The 22387-nt window shown below is 53.9% G+C and overlaps 2 protein-coding genes across 6 annotated transcripts in view; one reads left to right on the top strand and one right to left on the bottom strand.

Annotated features, from left to right (window-relative positions):
• The window catches only part of BRME1 (break repair meiotic recombinase recruitment factor 1), a 21196-nt gene extending 7930 nt beyond the window's left edge, over positions 1–13266 (top strand). For 4 of the 5 annotated variants that reach the window (XM_047776867.1, XM_047776869.1, XM_047776864.1 and 1 more), the window contains 6 exons: positions 2033–2114; positions 2331–2435; positions 4387–5640; positions 9835–9923; positions 12167–12259; positions 12624–13266. In XM_047776867.1, coding sequence (XP_047632823.1) covers positions 2033–2114; positions 2331–2435; positions 4387–5640; positions 9835–9923; positions 12167–12259; positions 12624–12774 — 1774 coding nt within the window. In that variant the 3' untranslated portion in view covers positions 12775–13266. The remainder of the gene's footprint in view (positions 1–2032; positions 2115–2330; positions 2436–4386; positions 5641–9834; positions 9924–12166; positions 12260–12623) is intronic. The other variant, XM_047776865.1, reaches the window with a different exon arrangement.
• A 2140-nt stretch (positions 13267–15406) lies between these two features.
• NANOS3 (nanos C2HC-type zinc finger 3) lies at positions 15407–20995 on the bottom strand. The gene is made up of 2 exons (XM_047776872.1): positions 18708–20995; positions 15407–15747 (listed from the first exon to the last, which is right to left on the bottom strand). The coding sequence occupies exons 1-2, from the start codon at positions 19426–19428 to the stop codon at positions 15680–15682; spliced, it is 789 nt and encodes a 262-aa protein (XP_047632828.1). The 5' UTR covers positions 19429–20995; the 3' UTR covers positions 15407–15679.
• Between the last annotated feature and the right edge of the window lie 1392 nt (positions 20996–22387).

Consider the following 22387-nt stretch of genomic DNA (forward strand, 5'->3'; position numbering starts at 1 on the left):
GCCGTTCTCCCAGATAGACCCGACAGTGTCCCTGTACCCCTCACCCCTGGAGAGGCCAGCAGAGCTGAGGAGGTTGTGGCTGCCGCTCACCCTGCTGTCTGAGTCCATAAGAATAGTCAGAATCCACAGAAGTGGGTTCCCACTCCTCTGTTTTTCTTTTTTAAATGTTCTATTAAGAAATACTGCCTGTGCAGAAATATAACAGAAAAAAGCAACATAAAGCAATCAGCTTAACACATTTATGTTGAGCAGTGAAATCCTGCCAGTATCCCAGAAGCCGCCCAAACAACCCATCCCAATTAAAAATTTTTGAACAGACGGTTGCTATCAGTATCTAGACTTATTCTGTCTCCATAACCTCCCTTGGCACGATCCAAGCCCATTAGTGTAGCTTCATGCTTTTTCCTGCTCCAACTTCCAAAGTTGAAATCATGAAGTTTCAGCTCCAGATTTTGATCTTTTTTTACAGTATTCATAGCCACATTGATTTAGATTTAACCATAAGTCCTCACCAGTTTTTTTTAAAGACTATTCTTTCTTAGAGCAGTTTCAGTTTTACAATAAAACTGAGAGGAAGGTACAGTGATTTCCGTATACCCCCTACCCCTGCAAACACATAGCCTCCCGCCACCCCCACCCCTCCGCCCCCGTTATCACCAGCGCTCACCAGAAAGGTACTTCTGGCAGAAGTTCCCCAGCCAGGGATCAAACCCACACCACTGCAGTGACAGTATCGGGTCCTTAACCCACTAGGCCACCAGGGAACTCCTGGAGTGGTACGTTTTTTACCAAAGTGAACCTATGTCCACACATGATAATCAAGAGTTTACTTTAGAGTTTGTTCTGTGGTTTGGACAAAAGTGTAATGACACATATCCATCATTATAGTATTTTACAAAGTATTCTCACTGCTGTAAAAATCCTAGCCTATTCATCTCCCCCTCACCAGGCCCAGGTAACCACTGATCTTTTACTGTCTCCATAGTTTGCCCTTTCCAAAATATCATAGATTGAATCATACAGTACACAGCCTTTTCAGACTGGCTTCTTTCCCATGGTAGTATGCATCTATGGTATCTCCATATGTCTTCATGACTTGAGGGCTCATTTGTTTTCTTTTCTTTTTATTTATTTATTTTTTCTTTTCAGGGTCAAACCTTCAGCATATGGAAGTTGCTGAGCTAGGAGTTGAATCAGAGCTGCAGCTGCTGGCCTACAGCACAGCAACGCCAGATCCTTAACCCACTGAATGAGGTCAGGGATCAAACCCACATCTTCACGGACACTATGTCGGGTTCTTAACCCATTGAGCCACAGTGGGAATTCTGAGGGCTCATTTCTTTTTAGCGCTGAATACTGTCCCATCGTCTGGATGTACTACAGTTTATTTATCCATTTTCCCACTGAAGGCTATGTTGGTTGCTTCCACATTTCGGCAGTTATGAATACATCCATGTTTTTAGACACTGTACTTTGTTTTTTTCCTTTTCCAGCTGAACTTGAGGCACATGGAAGTTCTTGGACCAGGAGTCAAATCCAAGCCTCATTTGCAGCCTCTGCCACAGCTGCAGCAACGCCGGATCCTTAACCTACTCTGCTGGGCTGGGAATCGAACGAGCGGTGCCACAGAGATGAGCCAGGTCATTAACCCACTGTGCCACAGCAGGAACTCATAGACATTGTGTTTTTTGTATCTATAACTTCTTTAGAATTTTTCAGAGTTGGGGTCTGGCGTGTCAGTCCAAATGAGGATTCCTGTTCTCACTTCAGGAGCTAGAGTTCCTGGCATTATAGGTGCTGACAGCAGGCAGCTTGGATTCTAGACCTGGGACTCCGCACCCTTCTCAGCAGTCAAATGCTCCCCAGGACACTGCTCCCCTCCATCTCACTCTCTCTAAGCGGGTGCTCCAGGGGCTCCCTCTTAGGAGACCCCAAACACTACTTCGCCTTTGGATTTTTTCGTTCTCTGTTTGTCTAACTATGCAAGTTAACAGTGTTCAGACCCTCCTCCATTTTGTCTTTGTCCTCCCAGCTCTCCAGATACGGAAGCAGCAGCTCCCTCCAGGCTCCTCAGGCAATCAGAAAAGGAGCCAGTGCCCTTCCCTCTTTCCCAGGTGAGTCTGTGTTGTAGGCTCACATGTGTACAAAAGACATTGCCTCCCTTCAAGTTCTTGTCTCTGTTCATCGTCAGTGGCTGCTGGTGAGAGTGTGTGTGCTGGGGATGGAAGGCAAGAAAGAAACTGATTCTGGCGTTTGCTTGCTTGATTTCTGAGCCCTCGTTCCTCCTTTTTCTTTACTGCTATTTTGTTCTTGTTGTATCTGGTTCACAGAACTCAGTTGAGAGGTTCGTCCCCCAGTTTGCAAAAGCCAGGAAGACAGTGACAAGACAAGCAGAGAGGAGAGAAGAGGACCCAGGGGGTGGGGCCTTTAGCTCGGTAAGGCCCTGCTGTCAGCCAGGCTGAGCCCCCTAGATGAGCCACCCTTTGGCCCAGCCTCAGCAGCCGAGTTCAACCTTGGCTTTGTCAGTGGCTAACCCCACACCTCTCCACCACCCACTCCCTCCCATTTTCGGCATTACAAATGTCTCTGGACAGCAGATGCCATGCTGGCAACTTGCAGGCCTACACTGAAGCTGTCCAGTTCAGAGCTTTCTTCCCCAAGTTGCATGAAATTAGTGAAATTCAGAAAGACAGCCCACATTCTATCCCTGACCCCCTTTGCTGCTCAGAAGCTTTTGCTCAAGCCTGCATGAGGGCGTTTACAGCACACTCTCTTGTTCTTGACCCTGCGAGCTCAGGGATCACCATGTCTCTGGAACAGACACCCCTAAAATGAGCGATGGCCATTCCTAGCAGTTGCGTTTGTTATTGCCTCTGACCGGGAACACTCTGGATATCCTTCAGTGGGTGAATGGCTGAACAAATCATGGTCTATCCACAGCATGGAACAACCCAGCAATTAAAAAGGAACAAACTAGGAATTCCCATCGTGTCTCAGCGGTTAACGAACCCAACTAGCATCCAAGAGGATGTGGGTTCGATCCCTGGCCTCACTCTGGGTTAAGGATCTGGTGTTGCCCTGAGCTGTGGTGTAGGTCGCAGACGCAGCTTGGATCCCGTGTTGCTGTGGCTCTGGTGTAGGCCGGCAGCTACAGCTCTGATTTGACCCCTAGCCTGGGAGCCTCCATGTGCCGAGGGAACGGCCCTAAAAAGACAAAGAAAAAAAAGGAACAAACTAGTTATGAGGAACATAACTACCTGGATGGATCTCCAGGGCATTATATGGACTCAGAGGAAGTTGCAAAAACAGTGTGGACCCAAGTGTCCATTGACGAATGAATGGATAAACAAGATGTTGTATATCCACACAAGGGAACAGACAATTGTACGTCCACGTTCACTGCAGCATTATTCTCAGTAGCCAGAGGTGAGGCAATCCAAGTATCCATTAACAGGTGAATGAATGATTGAACAAAATGTGTTGTATTCACACAACGGGATATTATTCAGCCTTAAAAAGGAGAGGTATTCTGACACATACTACAACGTGGATGAACCAGGAGGACGTTATGCTAAGTGAAATAAGTCAGTCACACAGCAACAGATGCTGTATAATCCCACTTGTACGAGGTCCCTAGAGAGGTCATATTCTAGATTCCACAGGAGGTAGGCTGAGGGGGGGGGAATGGGAAGTTAGTGTTTAATGGGAAGTTAGAGTTTCAGTTTGGGAAAATGAAAGAGTTCTGGCAATGGATGGCGTATGGTTGCATGACAGTTTAAATGGACTTAATTCCACTGAACTGTGCACGCTAAAATGATTAAAATGGTGAATTTTAGCTTATGTGTATTTTAGCACAGTTGAAAACAGAGGGTTAAGGATCCAGTGTAGTCATTGCAGCAGCTCAGGTTGCGAGCCACTGCTGTGGCGTGGGCTTGATCCCTGGCCCGGGAACTTCCACATGCCATGGGCACAGCCAAAAATAAATAAAAACAAAGCAGCACAGAGAGGCCCATGTGTGTCCTCTCCCAGCATCCCCCAGTGGTAACATGTTACTTAGCTGTAGTCTATCAGCAACACCAGGCAATTGACATTGACACTGATGTGAACCACAGGACTTCCTTGACTTTTATATCTTTGATCTTCCCAGGAACCTGCATATGTCTGGTGCTGGTGGGGAGATGGAGCTGATAGAAGGGGGTTACCTTGCTTCTGATTCTCCCTCCAGCCCCCAGCACAAAGCTCTGCCCAGCATTAGTACTGATTCCTACTTGGATGCACTGTCATCTGTGGAGTATCTTGGGCTTTGTACAGGGGCAGTAGGGACTAGAAAAATCTTCAGAGAGGTTATTATCGAAGGCCCAAGACTGAGTCTTCTTCTCTCCACAGGAAACCCTGCCAGAGCCCAGTGCCCAGCAGGCCAGAAACCAGCCTCAGGAGGAGTCCCCAGGGCTTGCCCTCCAGGAAGCCAGGGACCCAGAAGACCAGATCCAGGCAGACAGTACCTACCCCAAGCTGAACAGTCAAAGCCCCGTGCCTGGCAGTGGGGACCCTCAGCCCTCTGCCTCCACCAGCCCCTCTTCAGAGTGTGGGTCGGTGCCCTTGGCCTCAGAGCGGACCAGCCAGGACCACTTGTCAGAGCACAGGGGGAACATGCCAGATGATGGGAGCACAGAGGATGACTGGGCTCCAGGTGATCACAGCCAGCACAAGCACCTGCCAGGCAAGGCTGTTGAGGAAAAGGAGCCAGACCAAGGAGCCTTCCAGGAGAGAGATGCCCGAGGAGGAGCAGGGGCTGACCTGCCTGAGGGTGGCCAGGAGGAAGGATTTGCAGCCCAGGGCCCTCCTGACCCTATGCAGACACCCAGCAGAACTGGTGGGGAAGCAGAATGGAGCTGTAGCAGCCCAAGACACTCTCCCCTTGGACCTGTGGTCATAGCAGATGTGAACATAGACCCCACTGAGCCGGAACAGAGGACTCTGGAGGTGGCCGGGCCAGGCAGGGAGGTCAACACTAGGGTGCCTGCCTCTCCCAGTGGGAAGGCTCCTGATGGAGGCCGCAGCAGGGCCCTGCCTGTCTGCATGCCTCTCGCTGGGGAGATCACAGGGGGCAAAGGGGAGGCCAGGAATGAAGACAAGCCCCCTGGTGATGTCCCAGGGGTCCTAGGAGCCTCCCTGGCTCTAGCTCAGGAGATCCAGGAGCCCCCAATAGGTGCTGGGAATTCTGGCCCTTTAGCCTTGGAAATGGGTCCAGGTGTTGGCCAGACACAGGTGCCAGGCCAGGGTCAAGAGGAGATAGGAGGTGTGTGCTCACCACCTTTGCCATCGCAGCCTGAGAGTGAAAAAGCAGCCAAGTTAGGGAGCCAGGGCTGCAAACAAGACTTCAAGGGGCTCAGTTTGTCCTTTGGAGCCTCTGCTCCACTGGTGTACAGAGAAGCAGTGGCTGGCCCTCCCCAGGATGCTGGGACACACCAGGGCATCCCAGATGCCCCCGCAGGCCTGGCAGGCCAGCCTGAGCAACCTCCTGACTCTTCAGAGCAGGCCTTCTGGGGGGAATCCCCAGCCATGGAACTTGACTTCCTGCCAGACAGTCAGATACAGAATGCCCTGGAAAGCCTTGGCTTCGAAGCCCCACCTGAGCAGGTAAGAACTTCCCTCAGTGGGAGTTCCCGTCGTGGCGCAGTGGTTAACGAATCCAACTAGGAACCATGAGGTTGTGGGTTCGGTCCCTGCCCTTGCTCAGTGGGTTAACGATCTGGTGTTGCTGTGAGCTGTGGTGTAGGTCCCAGACACTGCTTGGATCCCGCGTTGCTGTGGCTCTGGCTGTGGCTCTGGCGTAGGCCTGTGGCTACAGTTCCAATTCAACCCCTAGCTTGGGAACCTCCATATGCCGCGGGAGCGGCCCAAGAAATAGCAACAACAACAACAATAACAACAACAACAAAAGACCAAAAAAAAAAAAAAGAACTTCCTGCAGTGACAGCCAGGTGTCCTGTTGCAGGTGTCGTGGCCATGAGTCCTCCTAAACCACCCAATAGTGGGGGAAAGTTGGGCATGTGGTGGTCTGTTTGTACAGCAGATGAGACCAGAGGCCTGAGTAATAGCTTCCGTGGGTGTGGAGTCAGTGATATTCTAGAAAGGACAGACCTGGCTTTCTATGAAGGCCTGTCTTGGTGGGAACTGAAGAGCCCCAGGACGTGATACACACGTATTTTGTCAGCCTAGGGAGAGCCCCTGGTGCACCTGCCCCCTCCCTGCTTCAGGGTCCTACTCTGGCTGCAGGTTCCTGGGGATGTATAATGGTTGCCAGACCAAAAGGAGAGGGGACGTCACTCCCCCACTGGAAAGAAACTTTGCCCAGCTTTAGGGTCATTTGGGGGCCCCGATACAATTCTTGTTCAAACATATACATGGAATTTAGTTTGTTTATAGGAATTTGTAAAGGCTTTGCTTCCTTCAGGGATCTGCCTGCTGAGCCTGTGCTGGCTGTTGGCGGTCCCTTGTCGGGGTAGGTGGCAGCCTTGCTTTGGCCCTGCCACCCACCTCCAGGGAAACACCACATCCCTGGCCGCTGGTGCACCTGAGCCTGAGCTAAGTGCTTTTCAGTCTCACCCTGATATATAGGCGGTTCTCTTTCATACACTGGGTGCGGCTGAGAGATTGGAGAAGATCAGGCACCTGCCCCAGGTGAGGTAGCTGGGAGGGGAGGAGGCTGGGTCTACGCCCAGGTTGGCCTGATTCTAGCTGTGCCTCAGCTTTTCTGTCCTCGAGTGAATGCAGAGCTCAAGTTGCTTCACAAACGAGACTTCTTTGGCTGTCCCTGTCTCAAAACTTCATTTGAGGGATTGTTTTAAAATGCTTTCTTTTTAAGATGTGAGAGCCTGCTCTGTGCCAGGAGTGAATAGATCAGGGGTTCCTACCCCTGTGAGGTTTTTTAGTAGCACCGTTCTTGCCTGCCTCTCCCAGAGGAAGCATTTTGTACCATCATTTCAGCCTTTTAAAGAGTCTTTTCATATGACACAGCCCCCAAACAAGCAAAGGACCAAATCTAGCGCCTAGCTGAAGAAAGACAGCTGTTCTGACCACGGAGGGGAATGTGGCCGGGTCAAGCACACTTGGGTCTCAGGCTCTGCCTTCCTGAGGGATGGCCGGGGGTCACTTGTGACATTAGCCTACTCAGTGACATTTCAGACCCAGCCCTCCCTGCCTCGGCCCTGCATCCTAGTACCAGCTATTGCATGTTGCTGTGATCACCAGAAGAGCAAGATCACAGAAAGCGAGTCACAGGGCAGCTCACGTAATGTTTGAATGTGGTCTCTGGGGAGAGGTAGGTTCTCAGGTCCTGACAGAGCTGAAACTTTATCATTAAAGCCTCATCCCTTTAATGCAAACGCCTCTCTTGGAAAGAAGAGCTAAGTCATCCTCAGTCTCTGGCCTCTTGGGCAGTGGCTGAGGGAGAAGGCTGGGGAGGCAGTTGGGATGTTGGGCAAAGGAGGGCTCCCAGACATGCCGCCTGCAGCCACACTCTGAAATCACCAAGGAATCAGCAGCATCAGTGCAGGGGACCCGGCAGACAGCCGGTTGAACAGGCCCGCTGGGGAGGAGGCGCTGCCCTGACAAGGCTGCTGACACTCAGTCGCATTTTGTTTTGACACTGGGCATTCCTGAACAAGTCAGGGCGACCCAGGCACAGGTTCCCATGGGAAGGTTCCTGATGGCCCCTGGCAGAAAGGCCCCATGGGCAAGGACACGTGAGAACAGAATGCAGGTGGGATGGAGAGAGTGGCCCTTGACCTCATGGTGGCCCAGCTGGAGGGGAACTGGGTACTCACAGCAGAAGTGCCCTCCCCAGAAAGCCTGGTGTTTCCTTCTCATCGTAGCTCCCTTGGGACCTGACACTCACCCCAGAGCCAGTGGATCCTCCCTATGCCCATAACGAGCATCATTTGAAACACTCTCAAGTCCCTCTCAGGGCCCACAGAAGTGGCCCCCACACATTTAATATAAGCACCACCCTTGTCATGACAAAAGTTTATGCAACCCTGATGGGAGCCATAGTTACCAATCTGTTGGGAAGGAGAAAATGTCTCATGACCATGAACGATGCTGTGAGTTGGGTAAATCTGCAGCATCAAATTGTTTTTTATTTTTACTTTTTTTGAAGAATCATTGGTTTGGAATTCCCTGGAGGCCCAGTGGTTAAAGGATCTGGCATTATCACTGCTGTGTGGCAAGGGTTCCATCCCTGACCCAGGAACTTCTGCATGCCACAAGCGTGCCAAAAAAAAAAGTCATTTGGCTTCCCTTTAACTTAATTTAACACTTATGCTTTTACAAATAGAATCAGTCTTAAGACAGGGCGTAGGGGAGTAATTTCCCAACACTTTCCTTGTAAACTCAAATTATTTGGAGTAAAGCAGGCTCTTACCATTCACAAGGTTGCAAAATATTTTTCCTTGTGTCCCCTCCACCCCTTGAATCTGGGCTGCCATAATCAGATAGAAAGCAGGAGGACACTTTTTCTTGTTTAAATTGTATTTTAAGTCACAGAGTCACCTCCATAAAAGTCTGGCACACAGAAAAAACTGCATTTTTTTTCTTTTCTTTTTTTTTTTTTTTTTTTTTTTTTTTTGCTGCTCTGAGGCAGATGGAGTTCCCAGGCCAGGGATCAGATCTGAGCGACAGTCACGACCTGTGCCACAGCTGCAGCAATGCCAGATCTTTAACCCACTGTGCCGGGCGGGGGATCAAACCGGCGTTCCAGTGCTCCCAAGATGCCACCAATCCCATTGCACCACAGTGGGAACTCCAAAACTGCATTGTCCACAGCAGGCTCCCCAGCTCTGGCACTGGCAACACTGGGAGCCAGATCGCTGTCCTGTGCACCGTAGGGTGTTGAGCAGCATCCCCAGCCCCTACCCTCCAGGCGCTGGGAGCACCCTTTCCCCAAGGTGTGACAACCAAGTGTTTCCAGACCTTGTGAAGTGTCTGGGGGGGGGGGGGGTTGTAGGGTGGGGTTGTCCCCAAGTGAGAGCCACTGGGCTGCAGACAGTCCTTCATGTCCAATCCTTTGGGTTCAGGGACCCTTTGCAGGTCGAGCTCATGCCCCTCAATCCAACCCTCTCCCCAGGACTTTGGTCTCCTCAGAAGAGGCCCGACAGCCCTGGGTAACCTCAGCCTCTCTGCCTCTTTCTGAGGGACATAACGTCACCTCCTTGATCGAGCCTGACATTTTCCATGAAAATTAAACCACCACTGACATTTAGAAATTTAAGCTACTCAGGGTTATCTGCCTGCCTCCCCTATTAATTATGAATTTTCTCTTTGAAATATATCTGCAAAATCTTTTCCTGACATGAAACTCGTAGTTTATTTGGTTGACCTCTTCCCTTCCACGCCAGATACCCACCTTACCCGCAGGCACCAGCCCTCAGGAGTTTCTCTGTACCCCTCTAAATATGGCAGGACAAGCTGCACACAGCACCAGACCTCAGCTGTCAGGGATGGAGCCACACGCCGGTACAGATCAGCCTGTCAGAAGGCGCGGGCCCCAAAGAGGACCCTGGGGTGAGACCCAGTATTGCCCTTCTGCTCTCTTTCTGAGGAGGATGGGTGAGAGTGGCCAGGGCCGGTGGCTCCTGGGTCTGATCGTCATGGCACCCGTCCCCACCCTGGATACTTTTTCTGTGCAGAAGTCTGGCCTCATTGTGGGGAGAAAGGTCAAGGGGGTGCGGGCAAAAGAGATGCCATACCTCCCCTGTGTGACTTTTCCTTCCCTATGCAGAGCACACCCAGCTAGGTCGTTCACCTGTGTGTATGTGTGCTCTCTCTTTCCAGTTGTTTCCTGCAGGGAGCGGGCTGGGCCCTTGTTGCCCTGGCACCAGTCCATGTGCTGACGGAAATCCCTTTGCCGAGGCCCAGCTGAGGTAGGCAGAGTGGGAAGCCACCTCAGGACCCTTGTCCTGGCAGGAGTCCTCTTTTGTCCCTGCTGGGGTGTGTGTGTGTGTGGCTGCTTTCCTGGCATCAGAGCCCCCTCACTCTCCCACTCCCCAGCCCTGTGAGCCCCCATTCTGCAGATGAGTGTGACAGAGGGTGCCCTGGCTCTCCCTCCAGGGACCTTAACTTTCCTTAGTCCAGTAAGAATGCTACACTGCAGCTTACAAACTGTGCATGTCCCCTGTTCCCTGCGAGTGGAGACCTGGAAGTCAGCAATCTGCCCCTAAGCTGGCATCTATTGCAAGGACCCCTGGGATCATGCCCCCAGCTCTGAGGCTATTTTAATGCACATTGTATGTTATTCTGGAGAGAAGGTCTAGAGATTTCCTGACTCTGTGTGGTGGTGGGGGAACCCAGACAGAGCTAAGAACCACTGGCCCCACATGACCTTGGGGTTATTCCTGCTTGGGCACCCACAGGCCCTCCAGAGTCTCTGACCTGTACCCTCTTTTTTTTTTCATTTGTGAGTGGTTTGTTTGTTTGTTTGTTTGTCTTTTGTCTTTTCAGGACTGCATCTGCGACATATGGAGGTTCCCAGGCTAGGGGTCTAATTGGAGCCGCAGCTGCTGGCCTATACCACAGCCACAGCAACGCCAGATCTGAGCCGCGTCTGTGACCTACACCACAGCTCACGGCAATGCTGGATCCTTAACTCACTGAATGAGGCCGCAGATCGAACCCGCAATCTCATGGTTCCTAGTCAGATTTGTTTCTGCTGCACCACGACAGGAACTCCCGGTCCCCTCTTATTTCCTGCTTTTTCTGTTCCCCAAGGCAGCCCACCTTCTCTCCTTCCTGAAGGCGCTGGGTTTGCTGTACCCTCCAGCGGTGGAGTGTGTGTGTTCGCATGCATGTGTTGGGAGGTCCTCTCCCCCTACCCCAGAGCCTCTCACAGTCCATCATTTCCTTTGGTGTCCTTTCTCCCAGCCTTGCTGGCAGCTAGCACGGGGCAACAGTCCTCTCCTATTACCTTGCACTTGAACTGGCCTCTCTGCAGAGCGGCAGCTTATAGATTATTTATGGCCAAGTTTCTCTTTCTGTCTGGCAAGTGTGGAGGGAGGGATTAGGGATGCAGCCCTTGCCGGAGTTTGTCTCTTTCCTCTTCCTTCTCCCCCTCCTCCTCCTCAGGGTGGAGGGAGGCCATGCACACATCTGTAAATAGTACCTGTTGTACCACCTGTTGCCCCCTCCCCCAGCCCCCTCAACACACGCGCACACATACACCCATACACCCTGCATGGGGCAGGGACCAGAGGCAGTTTAGTCAAAGTGGTCCCACTATTGTTTGAGCAGAGAAGAAGGAGATTTGTGTCTGAATCTGGCTGGAAGCCCCCAGGTGGGTCCTGGGGTCAGGTTCTCTGGCCTGTGGCTGAGTGAGACACACAAGGGACTGAGGCCCAGGCTGGCCAGCACCTCAGGGTAACCGAGGCAGGTGGAGTGGAACCAGAATTCCCACAGTGACAGCCCAGGATATGCTGCCAAGCTGGGCAGCAGGAACTGCTCTGAGCACCAGGGATGCTGCTTGGGACAAAACAAGAAGCTTCTCTCTTGTGGGGGTGGGAGAGGGGTAAGTGAGAGACAAACTAATTAGGTGGTCAGATGGAAGGGTGTTGGGGAGAAAAGTCAGCAGGGAAGGGGTTAACATTTTAACCTGTGGTGATGGGGAGGGATCCTTCCCCCACCTTCTCCCTGTCCCCCCCTCCCACACCAGGAGGAGATATTCAGGAAAGAACATTCCAGAGCCCTAAGAAGTGCTCAGGGAATGGTCAGGAATTCAGTGTGGCTGGAGCAGAGGGGAGGGGGACTGAGGGAGGGGATGGAGGTCTGGAGCTGCAGCAGATGGTGGGCTCTGGGCTGAGTTTCCATTTCCACAGCCCCGACCCCCACCACTCCCATGCCACAAGGGTGACCGGCTGGAGCTGGGGGCGCAGGGTGCTATGGCATCTGTCAGACAAGGGCCGTGGTGGTAGAAAAAGTGGCTGGATTCTGGGTGTGCTTTTGGCAGTAGAGCCAGTTGGGCAGGCCACCAGGGCTTTGCCTCAGGAGGTTCATAGCTGTCAAAGGTGCTCTTCTCTGGAGAAGATCGCTGAGAACCAGCAAAGTCCCCCAGAACGGAGCTTGGTGGGACTGCCCAGTGAGGCCTGGCCTCTCGCTCTTCCTCCCTTCCCTCCAGGACCCAAGTGGGGATCAAGACCTGTGAAGCCGCCAGGATGGAGGACGCAACAGAGACCGTGCGCGGCCTCGTCATCGAGCTCTCCAACCTGAAGTAAGGGCTGGGCTCGGGTCCCCAGATCCGTGGGACGGGGATGGGGCCTTGGGAGGATGGAGGTCGCTTCCAGGGCAGCAGGAGATTCAGGTGCCAGGGTTGGCCTCCAGGAAGCCCCTCTGCTCCTGGGCCCCAGCCTGTTGTGTCATAGACCTGATCTTTGCAGAGTTGCTAGGTTCTGAAGAGGGGCTAGAAGGGTCACAACCTGCCCTGCAGCAGGCAGATTCTGGTTATGCACAAGTAGATGTCTCTGTGTGTGTGACCCGCAAGTACACGAGTGTGTGAGTAAGCCGATGTGCCTGGGGGTGAGGCGCAGCCCCACTCTACCTTGAGTGGAACACAGCTTGGGCCCATTTCCATGCAGCCGGCTGATCATGTGCGCCCACCGGGACCTGGAGGCCTTCAAGCGCTTCAACTACTACCGGAAGGCAAAGCCTGCAGGGAAGGCTCCCACACCCCACCCACCAAAGGGGGCTGGGACGCCTCGAGGGGAGCAGTCCTGGAGGGATTTGTAGGCTGCTTCCAAACTAAGTGCTTCTACAAGCTTGCCGGCCCCCAGAAGTGCCTGACATTCCTGCCGAACAGCTGGAAACAATCCCGGAAAGCCTGCAGGCCCCTGTGTGCCCCCTGGTATTTTGTTACCCTCCAAGATGCTCCCACGGGGCCTAGTGGGCCCCAGAAACCTCCCCTCAGCCAACCCGGAAGTCAGCTTCCCATGGGAACCACAGGAGGCCCTGCCTGTGTCAACAACCTCCCTTGGGAGTTGTCTGGGCAGGGCTGGAGGTGGGGGCTTTGGGCTGAGTCCCCAGGAAGCCATCTGGGGCCCCAGAGCTGCCCAGATGTTTATCTGGGTTTGCAAATTTCAGCTCCTTAGCAAGGTTATGAAAGGTTCAGAATTTGTTTCTTTCCTGGAGGAGAAAAGGGCTTGCTTTGTTGGTCATACCCTTGTTTTTCTCCGGATTTCCATTTTATTTCTTCTGGGAAGGCCATTAATAAATGATTCTCTAGCCAGACCTCAGACCTTGTGACCTGTTGTTTGGGGTTGGAGGCATTTTCAGTTCCTTGATGTCTTGCCCACAAACCTCCCTAACCACCTCTTTCTCCTTTTACTTCTACTTCTGCTCCTCCCTGGAAAGGAAAGTTTGGGCCACTGCTGGGCCCCACAAGTCCAGGGGTCCCTGGAGTCACCTAGTGTGTCAGACCCTCCAGGAGCAGGTGGCTGTGTACACACATTTAAGGACACACACAAGTATCCACGAAGCGGTAAGCCCACTGAGACATCCTGGCTCATTGTCCACCCGGAGTTTGCATTCAGTGCTCAGATGGCTTCGCCCCTCCTCCCTGGAACAAGCTGCCTGGAGGCCCTGTCCTAGAAGGAGGTCTTGGGTGATTGTTACTACTGCAGACACAGTGAACGGCCCATTGCACACCCCATCCCACAAGCCTTACCACAGCCCGGTTGTAAGCAGTCCAGGTGCTGCTGTCAAACCGATTTTACAGAAGACACTGCTTCTCTTAAATCAGTCACCACAAGGTGGACCAGACTCAAGGCTTATTAGTTGCTCTGCCCGTGGCTCCTGCATCCCAACTCCTATAGGCAAGACAGGGCACCCCTTTCACTGCCCCCTTACACCTCTTGGGAGACCCCATCTGGGAGGGGAGGGGAGCAAGGTAGGTCAGGGTCTCCCAACACTTCTCCCTGTTGCATGTGCAGCTCCTTCCTTGAACCCTCCAGTATTTGCCCCACCAGCCAGTTCCAGTTCCCCAGCGGCTCTGCCTCTTATAGTTAGCAGCTGCAGGCAGCTGGAGTTGACTGGGGTGTTGTATCCCCTGAGCCAATTTTTTTTTTTTTTAAGAGTTGCACTTGTAGCATATGGAGGTTCCCAGGCTAGTAATCCAAACAGAGCTGCAGCTGCCGGCCTAGCCACAGCCACAGTCACACAGGATCCGAGCCACATCTGTGACCTACACCACCACTCACGGCAATGTCAGATCCTTAACCCACTGAGGGAGGCCAGGGATTGAACCCACATCCTCGTGGATACTAGTCAGGTTCATTACCGCTGAGCCACCATGGGAACTCCATCCCCTGACTCAATGTAAAACTCCTGGGACTGCTAAGGAGGCTGCCTATGTATCTTCTTTCTCCTTCTTCCCTCTCATTTCCAAGCCTGGGTAGCAGGCTGACTCATCCCAGTCCTTCTCCTGGGTGGCCTCGGGTCCCAGTTAAAGTGTTAAAACCAAGGGCAAAGGGGATCTGGGAAGTCCAAATCCTGCCCCAACTCAACCCTGGAAGAACTTGTGGGCTGGGAATGGCGCCCAGGCCCCCAGGCCAGCCCACAGCTGGGGAGAGGAATGTGGATGAGCACTTGTCAGTACTGCCCCTTGGAGGCTGGAGGAACAAGATCTGAAGGGGGGAAGCAGTCAGAGGATGGGGAACCCCCCAAGCACAGCCCCCCCAGGAGAATCAGATCACACTCCCTGGGTGGAGATGGATCTCCGTCCCCCTCCCCTTCCTGCCCAAGCACAGCCATGTCACCTCCACGGAGCCTCACCTGCCCCAACCCCCCAGGACATTCCTTGCAGCCCCCCAGCCCCAAAAGTCCTTCCCTTCCTCTAAAGGACCAGACATGTGACTCTATGGCCTCTGTTGCTGGGGCATCGAGGGTGACAAACATTCACCAAGGACCTCCTAAGTGAGGATGATGAGGAGGGCACTCTAATTGCCTTTCCACCCCCCTTCCCCCAAACCATGCCCCCACCTCCAGTGTGAAGGATTCCACCCATCTGACCTGTCAATATGCAAGTGGTGGCTGGAAGACTTTGCAAGCACCAAATGTCACAGAAACAGCCTCATGGCACTAATCCAGCAGCAAGTGCGCTGCTTGGAAGTGCCAGGCTAAGACGACCCCTCAGAACCCCACAGCCGCCCTGGGTTGCCCACTCCCATTTCTCAACATAAAGCAGATCACTTGGGCACCCCAGGGTGAACAGAAATTCAAAGAGCAGTTGGGGAAAGTGGAGGTCAGAGTAACATGTGGGGCTGAGGGATGCAGCCAGGAGAGGAAGGGCCTCAGCCCCTTCTGCTTTGTTCCCACTACCATGTCCCAAGACTGGGCCTTGTATAACGCTGAGATCCATACATAAGCATTTATTGAGTGCTAACTGGGTGCCCAGCGCTGGGGAAGGAGGGCAGGGTTGCCAGAGGACCACCTCCTTTCTTGGGGTGGGAGATGGGGAGAAAGGGGCGGCTCTCTTTTGGCCGAGCTTCCAGGCCTGGCTCCCTTGCAGGGCCCCCAGGCTGGGGGCAGGGGCGGATCCGCGAAGGGTAGGTCGTCCCTGAAACCCAGCCTCCTCCACTGAGCCTGGGTCCCCATCCCCAGGTGAAGGCAGCATCTCCGTCCTGCTCGCGCCAGCCTCTTAGGCAGAAGTGGAGGGACAGCAGGGAGACGGAGAAGTTCCAGAAGACTTCCCGGCACCTTTGGAACCTGGATTTTAAAAGTCGAGGGAGGAGGAGAAAAACATTTAATAATAGGCGATGATTGAAAGCTCCAGAAGTACCGGCTCAACCTGCAGCGATGCCTGGGCTCTGGCGCCACCTGGAGGTTTTATATGGAATAGCACCCTTGTGACAAGCCCGGACCAGGGCGGGCCAGGTGGGAACCAGTGCCAGTCACGAGGCACAGAAACTCCAACTCACTCCCGCCGTGCTGCCCCCTCGCGGCCATAGGACTCTGGGAATGAAGCCCAGATTGTTAAACCCAGAATGTCACCGGAGAGGACAGCCTCAGGCAGCCTCTCTGTGCCAATATCTTGGTGAGGGCTCTTCCGGCCTCCCCACCCCGCGAGGCAAGTTTTGAGGTTCCCTCGGACTTAAGAGTAAAAAGGAAGATTCAGGGACCATCATCTCTACGTTCCTTTAGCTTCCCACGTCGCCCACTTGGACCTCATCAGACCTCACAGGAAATACTGTCTTCTCCTGGAGACAGTCTCCACCCTTCTAACAAGTGTTCACTGCATAGCTGCGGGGATGGGGAGGGGTCCTGCCGCCCAGTCACTTCCGGGGGAGCTCACAGTCTGATAAGAGAGGCAGTACCTACTCGGGGCACCCAAATGGGCGGGGCTACCGCCCCCCACCCCCGTTAGACCCGTCTCCGCTGTTGGCTGACTTCCCCAAAGGCAATTAAAGTTGCCAAAATGGGTTTCTCTTTTAAAACCCTGCAGAAGCTGAGGCCTTTCGCATCTGTAATAATAACTACTGCCATTGCAGCCGGAGCTACTCAAAGCCTGCCTGGGTCTGTGGCCTTGCTGCATGGCAGCGTCAAGGGGAGCTGGTTAGGAATGCAGATGCTCAGGCCTAACCAGACCTGCAGAACGGGGATTGGCACCTGATGAGGAAGCTGGGGGGCGGGGAAACTCCATGCAGTGGGTTGTGCAGTGTGGGGAGAGACCTTTAAAACTCAGGGAGGTTCCAGCCACAGCTCTCTTCTAAGCTTCATCCCCAGCACCCTCCTGAGCTGATCCACACACAGCGAACTCATGGTACTCCCCTCCAACCTGACGTTTCCCCAGGTGCTGGCACTCGTGACTTGAGGACCAGCCTCTTCAACACTTTCAAGTCTGTCCCCACAGTCCAGCCATTAGCCACAGTCCAACCCGTTAGCCACAGTCTAACGTACTCTTTGTTTGTTTTGTTTTTGTTTTTTTGCTATTTCTTGGGCCGCTCCCGCGGCATATGGAGGTTCCCAGGCTAGGGGTCGAATCGGAGCTGTAGCCACCAGCCTACGCCAGAGCCACAGCAACGCAGGATCTGAGCCGCGTCTGCAACCTACACCACACCTCACGGCAACGCGGGGTCGTTAACCCACTGAGCAAGGGCAGGGATCAAACCCGCAACCTCATGGTTCCTAGTCGGATTCGTTAACCACTGCGCCACGACGGGAACTCCTAATGTACTCTTAACACACAGACCTGGTCTTGTCCCTTCCTTGGTTTCCTAATGCCCAAGTCTAAAGTCTTTAAGGTGACCAGCAAGGACCTATAGGCCCTTTTGCCACCCCTGAAATCTCTGACACTCCTCCCATACATGCACACATGCTCCATGCCAGACACACTGAATTACACTAAGTTCCTGCACAAACCCCAATGCCCAGGCCACTCTTTAGCGCTCCACCAAACTGAATTAGGCTTCCAGAAGTCACTTTCTCCAGGCCCTCCTGGACCCCCTTCTCTGGCTCAGGTGCTTCCTCTAGGCTCCCCCATGCCTGTGTTTTAACTGTCAATCTCCCACCTACCCTGTTCACTGTGGGCCAAGCCCAGCCTGGCACTTGGCACAGGACAAGCCTCACAAACTATATGGGTTACAACTGAAGCTCAGTTTCTCTGAGCTGAGGAATTTCCTCTAGTCACACAGCTCCTAAGCACCAAGCAGGATTGAAACCCCTCTATACTTGTCCACAGAGCCACCGCCAGTCTCCACAGCCTCCTTGCCAGATCACCCTGCACTTGGAAAAGGATGGCATTGGAGTTCCCATTGTGGCTCAACAGTAACAAACTGGACCAGTATTCATGAGGATGGGAGTTCTATCCCTGGCCTCGCTCAGTGGGTAAAGATCCAGCGTTCTCGGAGTTACCGTCGTGGCGCAGTGGTTAACGAATCCGACTAGGAACCATGAGGTGGTAGGTTCGGTCCCTGCCCTTGCTCAGTGGGTTAACGATCTGGTGTTGCCGTGAGCTGTGGTGTAGGTTGCAGACGCGGCTCGGATCCCGAGTTGCTGTGGCTCTGGCGTAGGCTGGCGGCTACAGCTCCGATTCGACCCCTAGCCTGGGAACCTCCATATGCTGCAGGAGCGGCCCAAGAAATAGCAAAAAGACAAAAGACAAAAAAAAAAAAAAAAAAGATCCAGCATTCCCGTGGGCTGTGGTGTAGGTCAAAGTTTCAGCTCGGATCTGGTGTTGCTGTGGCTGTGGCATAGGACAGAGGCTGCAGCTCCGACTGGCTCCCTAGCCTGGGAACCTCCATATGCCTCGGATATGGCCCTAAAAAGCGAAAGAAAGAAAGAAGGAAAGAAAGAAGGAAGGAAAGAAAGAAAGAGAAAGAAAGAGAGAGAGAGAGAGAGAAAGAAAGAAAGAAAGAAAGAAAGAAAGAAAGAAAGAAAGAAAGAAAGAAAGAAAGAGAGAAAAAGACGGCCTTTCCCCTATAGGACCAGAGAGGTAGAGTGCCTTGCTCGAGGCCAAACAGGGAACCCCAACCCCAGCTTGCCCAAAGAACAACAGATCTAGAGCAACAGATCCAGAAGACTGTTCTGAACTTTCTACATGGATTATCTCTGTGTAACCTTCTGAAGTGGGAAACCCCCTGGGGTTAATCCCACTTCATAGAGGCCCCGTGGGGCTCAGCCCAGGGCAGAGCCCCCCCCCTCCCAGCCCAGTGAGTCCCCTCAGCCACCTGTGCTGGCACCTCCTCCTCCTCCTCCTCCTCGCCGATGTCCAGAGTCCTGTGTCCTCGCCTTGTCCGGGCGGGCCAGCTTCTTGCCGGCCGAGTTGCGGGTGGTGTAGCTGTAGACAGAGGTGTAGCCCTGGCTGGTGAGAGGGCAGAAGCGGCGGGTATGGGCACGCTCGCGTGTGGCACCGCACTGGGGGCACACGTAGTCTCGAAGAATGGGGCACAGAACTCGGCCCGCTTCATCCTTGAGCACGTGGGACTGGTAGATGGCCCGGGATTCGCCATTGTGTTTGCAGAAAGAGCACAGGCGTTCAGGAGCTGGTGAGGATTCCGGGCTGGACCTCTGACCCTCTGGTCCTGGCACTGGTGCTGGCTGGGGGTCCAGCCTCGTCTCAGGCTCCTCTTCCCCACGCAGAGCCCCCACCAGGCGTGCCAAACCCAGGTAATCTGTCCACAGGTTGAAGGTCCCCATGGCTGGGCAAAGTGTACCAGGTGGAAGGGCAGAGAGAGAGAAGAAACCCAGCCACCCCAAAGATTGTCCTTCTACCCGCTTCCCCCTGCCCCTCCCTTTCTCTCTCTGGAGCCGAGGAGTCTGGGCTGTCAGTTCCCTCCTTATACCTCCAAGGGGGTGTGAAGAGGGAGGAGCAGGCTGTGGGAGGTTCCTTATTGTCACAGGGGGGCTTGCTGCTGCTCCTCCAAAAATGCACCTGCCAAGGGAATGCATGGTCCCTGGGTGGGCTGGGAGTGAGGGGGGGGTGACAAGACACAGGATGCAGGGGGCACCAGCAGAGTGGAGCCATACACCCTACCCAGAGGGCACTGGAAGGGCTACCCCTGGCTACCCCTTCTTGGAGGAGGCCTGCCACTCCTGCCCCACAGGGTGATTGGGGGGGGGTTGGAAGCCCCACCCCCAAGACAGGCATTGATGTGACCAGTAACTTAGTAACTTGTTTCTTCCTTTTCCTGGGTTGGGGGTGGGGCGGGTACCCTTGGGCTCTTTGGGGAAGTCGGGGGGTAGGGGAAGCTGCCGATGTTATGGCTGTCTTTGGAAGGAAAATGGACCTGGCTTTTAGGGGTGGGGGGGACAAGGACCAAGGCTCCCAGCTCTGGTCTCCTTCAGGGAGCTTTCACACCCCTTGTCAATGGAAACAATTTAATAGATGAACAAACTCAAGTATGAAGCCACATACCCTTGGGGTTATTCACAAAGACAAGCACAAAGCCTACCTCCTCCATGCCCAGTTACCAGAGCTGGAGCCACAAGCTACGTGTTGGGTAGGCTGCCTGTTCTAGTCCTGGGAAAGGGGGTGAGGCCAAACTTTATGGGGGGTGGAGGAGGGCATAGGTTCAGGGTGCGTCAAGGAAGGGACCCCTAGCACTCTCCAGTGCCTTGATCTTCCTGTCAAATGAAACCTCAGCTCAATCTCAGGAGGATGCAGTATGCCTAGGAGTCACCCAGGTGGGGCACAGACTAGCAGGTGGAAGGATCAGCTGGCGTTGAGGTTCTAGGTGGGCAACTGAAGGTAAAGCAGAGGTCTGTGGTACCAGGCAAGGAGCAAGGAAGAGGTACTGTACCGCCTTCCCACCTCATTCATTCATTCATTCAACAAAACTTTATTGAGCCTTCTGGGAGCAGGGCTCATGGATCTCTTTCAGAAAGCTTTTACGGCTGCCTAGCTGGGAGCCTGTGATTCCCAACCCTCCCGGCTTTATTTCCCAGATCCAGCCTGTGTCCATAAGGATCACAGATACCAGCCCTCCCCAAGGGGTGAGAGGCCAGGGCCAGGGTCAAGTACTGGCTGAGCATTTTTGGGTAGGGGGAAAACCAGGGTGGGTTTTGCCCCCCATCCCATTCTGCTTAGGCTGTGTCCGGCCCAGCCACAGTGACATTCATCCCTCGGTGGGTCTGGCCTCCGTCTCACAACCCACCGACAACAATGAATGTTGATTGTGACCTTCGCTGTGGCCTAAGGGAGAGGATGTGTTCAGGTTCCCCTGCCTCCCCTACTCCAGATCTGGAAGGTGAGGGGTCATGATGGGTGGACGGCAGTTCCAGGCCTCGGGGTCCACTCAACGGTCGATGGTTTGCCTGAGCTGCCCAAACTCACCGACAGGTTGAATGTTCCCCCAAACCCTTGGCAACTTCTCAGGGGACTGAGAGCAGTGGCTGGGTAGGGGTCAGGGAACAGGATAGGGTGAAGGAAGAGAGGGGAGAGAATAAGGCACCTATAGAATCATTAAAGCAGCAAGGAGTCATTAGGTGCCAACTTTCTGCTCCAGGACCCGGAAAAAGCAGAATATGAATATAAAGAATGAAGCAGATACTTATGTCGCCATTGCTATGTAAATGTAGCAGTACTAGGCTTGCCTTTTCACGCCTTTACTCAAATCATCCTGAAAACGGCCCTCGAGGGTGCATGTTACTCACATTTGTCAGTTTGGGAGACTGAGGCCAGAGGATACGACTACTGAAAGGCTGGGGCAGAATTCCTAGTGGCCCCAAGAAGTCTGGCTGCCAAGCAGTTCCTAGCCCCCGGGACATCGATGCAACAGAGAGATAAACAAGTCGTTTTAATACAATGTAATACCTTCTGTGAGCTTCACCGTGTTCCGGGGCACGATTGTTTATGAATCACAACAACCCCGGGGGGTTGTCAGAGTCTCCACTTTGCAAATTCAGCCCCGCATACCGGCGGCTACCAGGCCCCACCTGCTGGTTCATTTGCCCACTGGACTGGGAGCAGCACGAGGACCACAGAGGACACCGGCTGCCCGCCCGCAGGGTCTCAGGCATCTGGACTCGGGCTCTTCTGGGGGTCAGCGCCCAAGCCACAGGTACGGTTGCCCCATCATGCCGGGTGCAGGTTCGATCACCCAAGGGCCTCAAAATGGGTTGCGGTCGGATCCCTGCTCAGGCTCTGCCTGCGTGCGGCAAGATGATGCCCGCTCCCCATTTCTTCATCCGCAAACTGGGCCTCTAGTCCTTCTCTCTAGGGGCCGCTCAGAACTGGGTGCCCGCTCCCTCGGGTGCCCCCACGAGCAGTCTCACAGCAGATCACTTCCCATCTGGATCTGAGGCCCCCTGAGAACGGCCTGGGAGGAGACTTCAAATTTCCAGCCTCTCCCCATTTCACTGAGGGCAATATTGAGCCCCAAAGGGAAGAACCCCTTGGCATAACTAAGGCGGGTGGGGGCCCCCAAGTGTACAGAGCTTGCGTGAACTCGGAGATGACCCTCTGGAGGCGTCCAAAGGCAGCACAGCCCTAGAAGCTCCACCCCGCGAGATTCCCACTTAGAGCCCGCCTCCGGAGACCGGCCCCTCGGAAGCCACCGACTCAGGCCCCACCCCAAGACCCGCCCCTCAAAGGCCACCCCCATATTGCACGTCCCTAGGACCCTCCCTCTAAAGGCCGCCCAGTTAGACTCCCTGTAGCCCCGCCCCCAAACTAAACCTCCATCAAACCCGCCCCCACAGCCGGACTTCAAAGCGCCCAGTTCCCCCAAGGCCTGTCGGGGGCCCCATTCTCAGAGCCCACGCCTGCTCCCTTCCACCTTCGGCTGGCTCCCGGAGCGCCCAGGACTACAGAGCCCAGCCCTCTAGAACCTCAAAAGTCCGCCTGCCTAGACCCCCAGGAACAGCGTCCCTACGGAGTCCCCATGACCGTTCCCTTGGAGCTCAACCC

The sequence above is a fragment of the Phacochoerus africanus genome, chromosome 4 (assembly GCF_016906955.1).
Source record: "Phacochoerus africanus isolate WHEZ1 chromosome 4, ROS_Pafr_v1, whole genome shotgun sequence".
In the NCBI taxonomy this organism is placed as follows: Eukaryota; Metazoa; Chordata; class Mammalia; order Artiodactyla; family Suidae; genus Phacochoerus; species Phacochoerus africanus.

Excerpts from the sequence above, each read along its gene's own strand:
- NANOS3 (XM_047776872.1), bottom strand. The coding sequence starts at position 19,428 with ATGCATTCCCTTGGCAGGTGCATTTTTGGAGGAGCAGCAGCAAGCCCC. Across the intron at positions 15,748-18,707 it reads AGGAGGAGGTGCCAGCACAG|GTTCCAAAGGTGCCGGGAAG; the intron begins GTGGCTGAGGGG and ends TTTAAAATCCAG.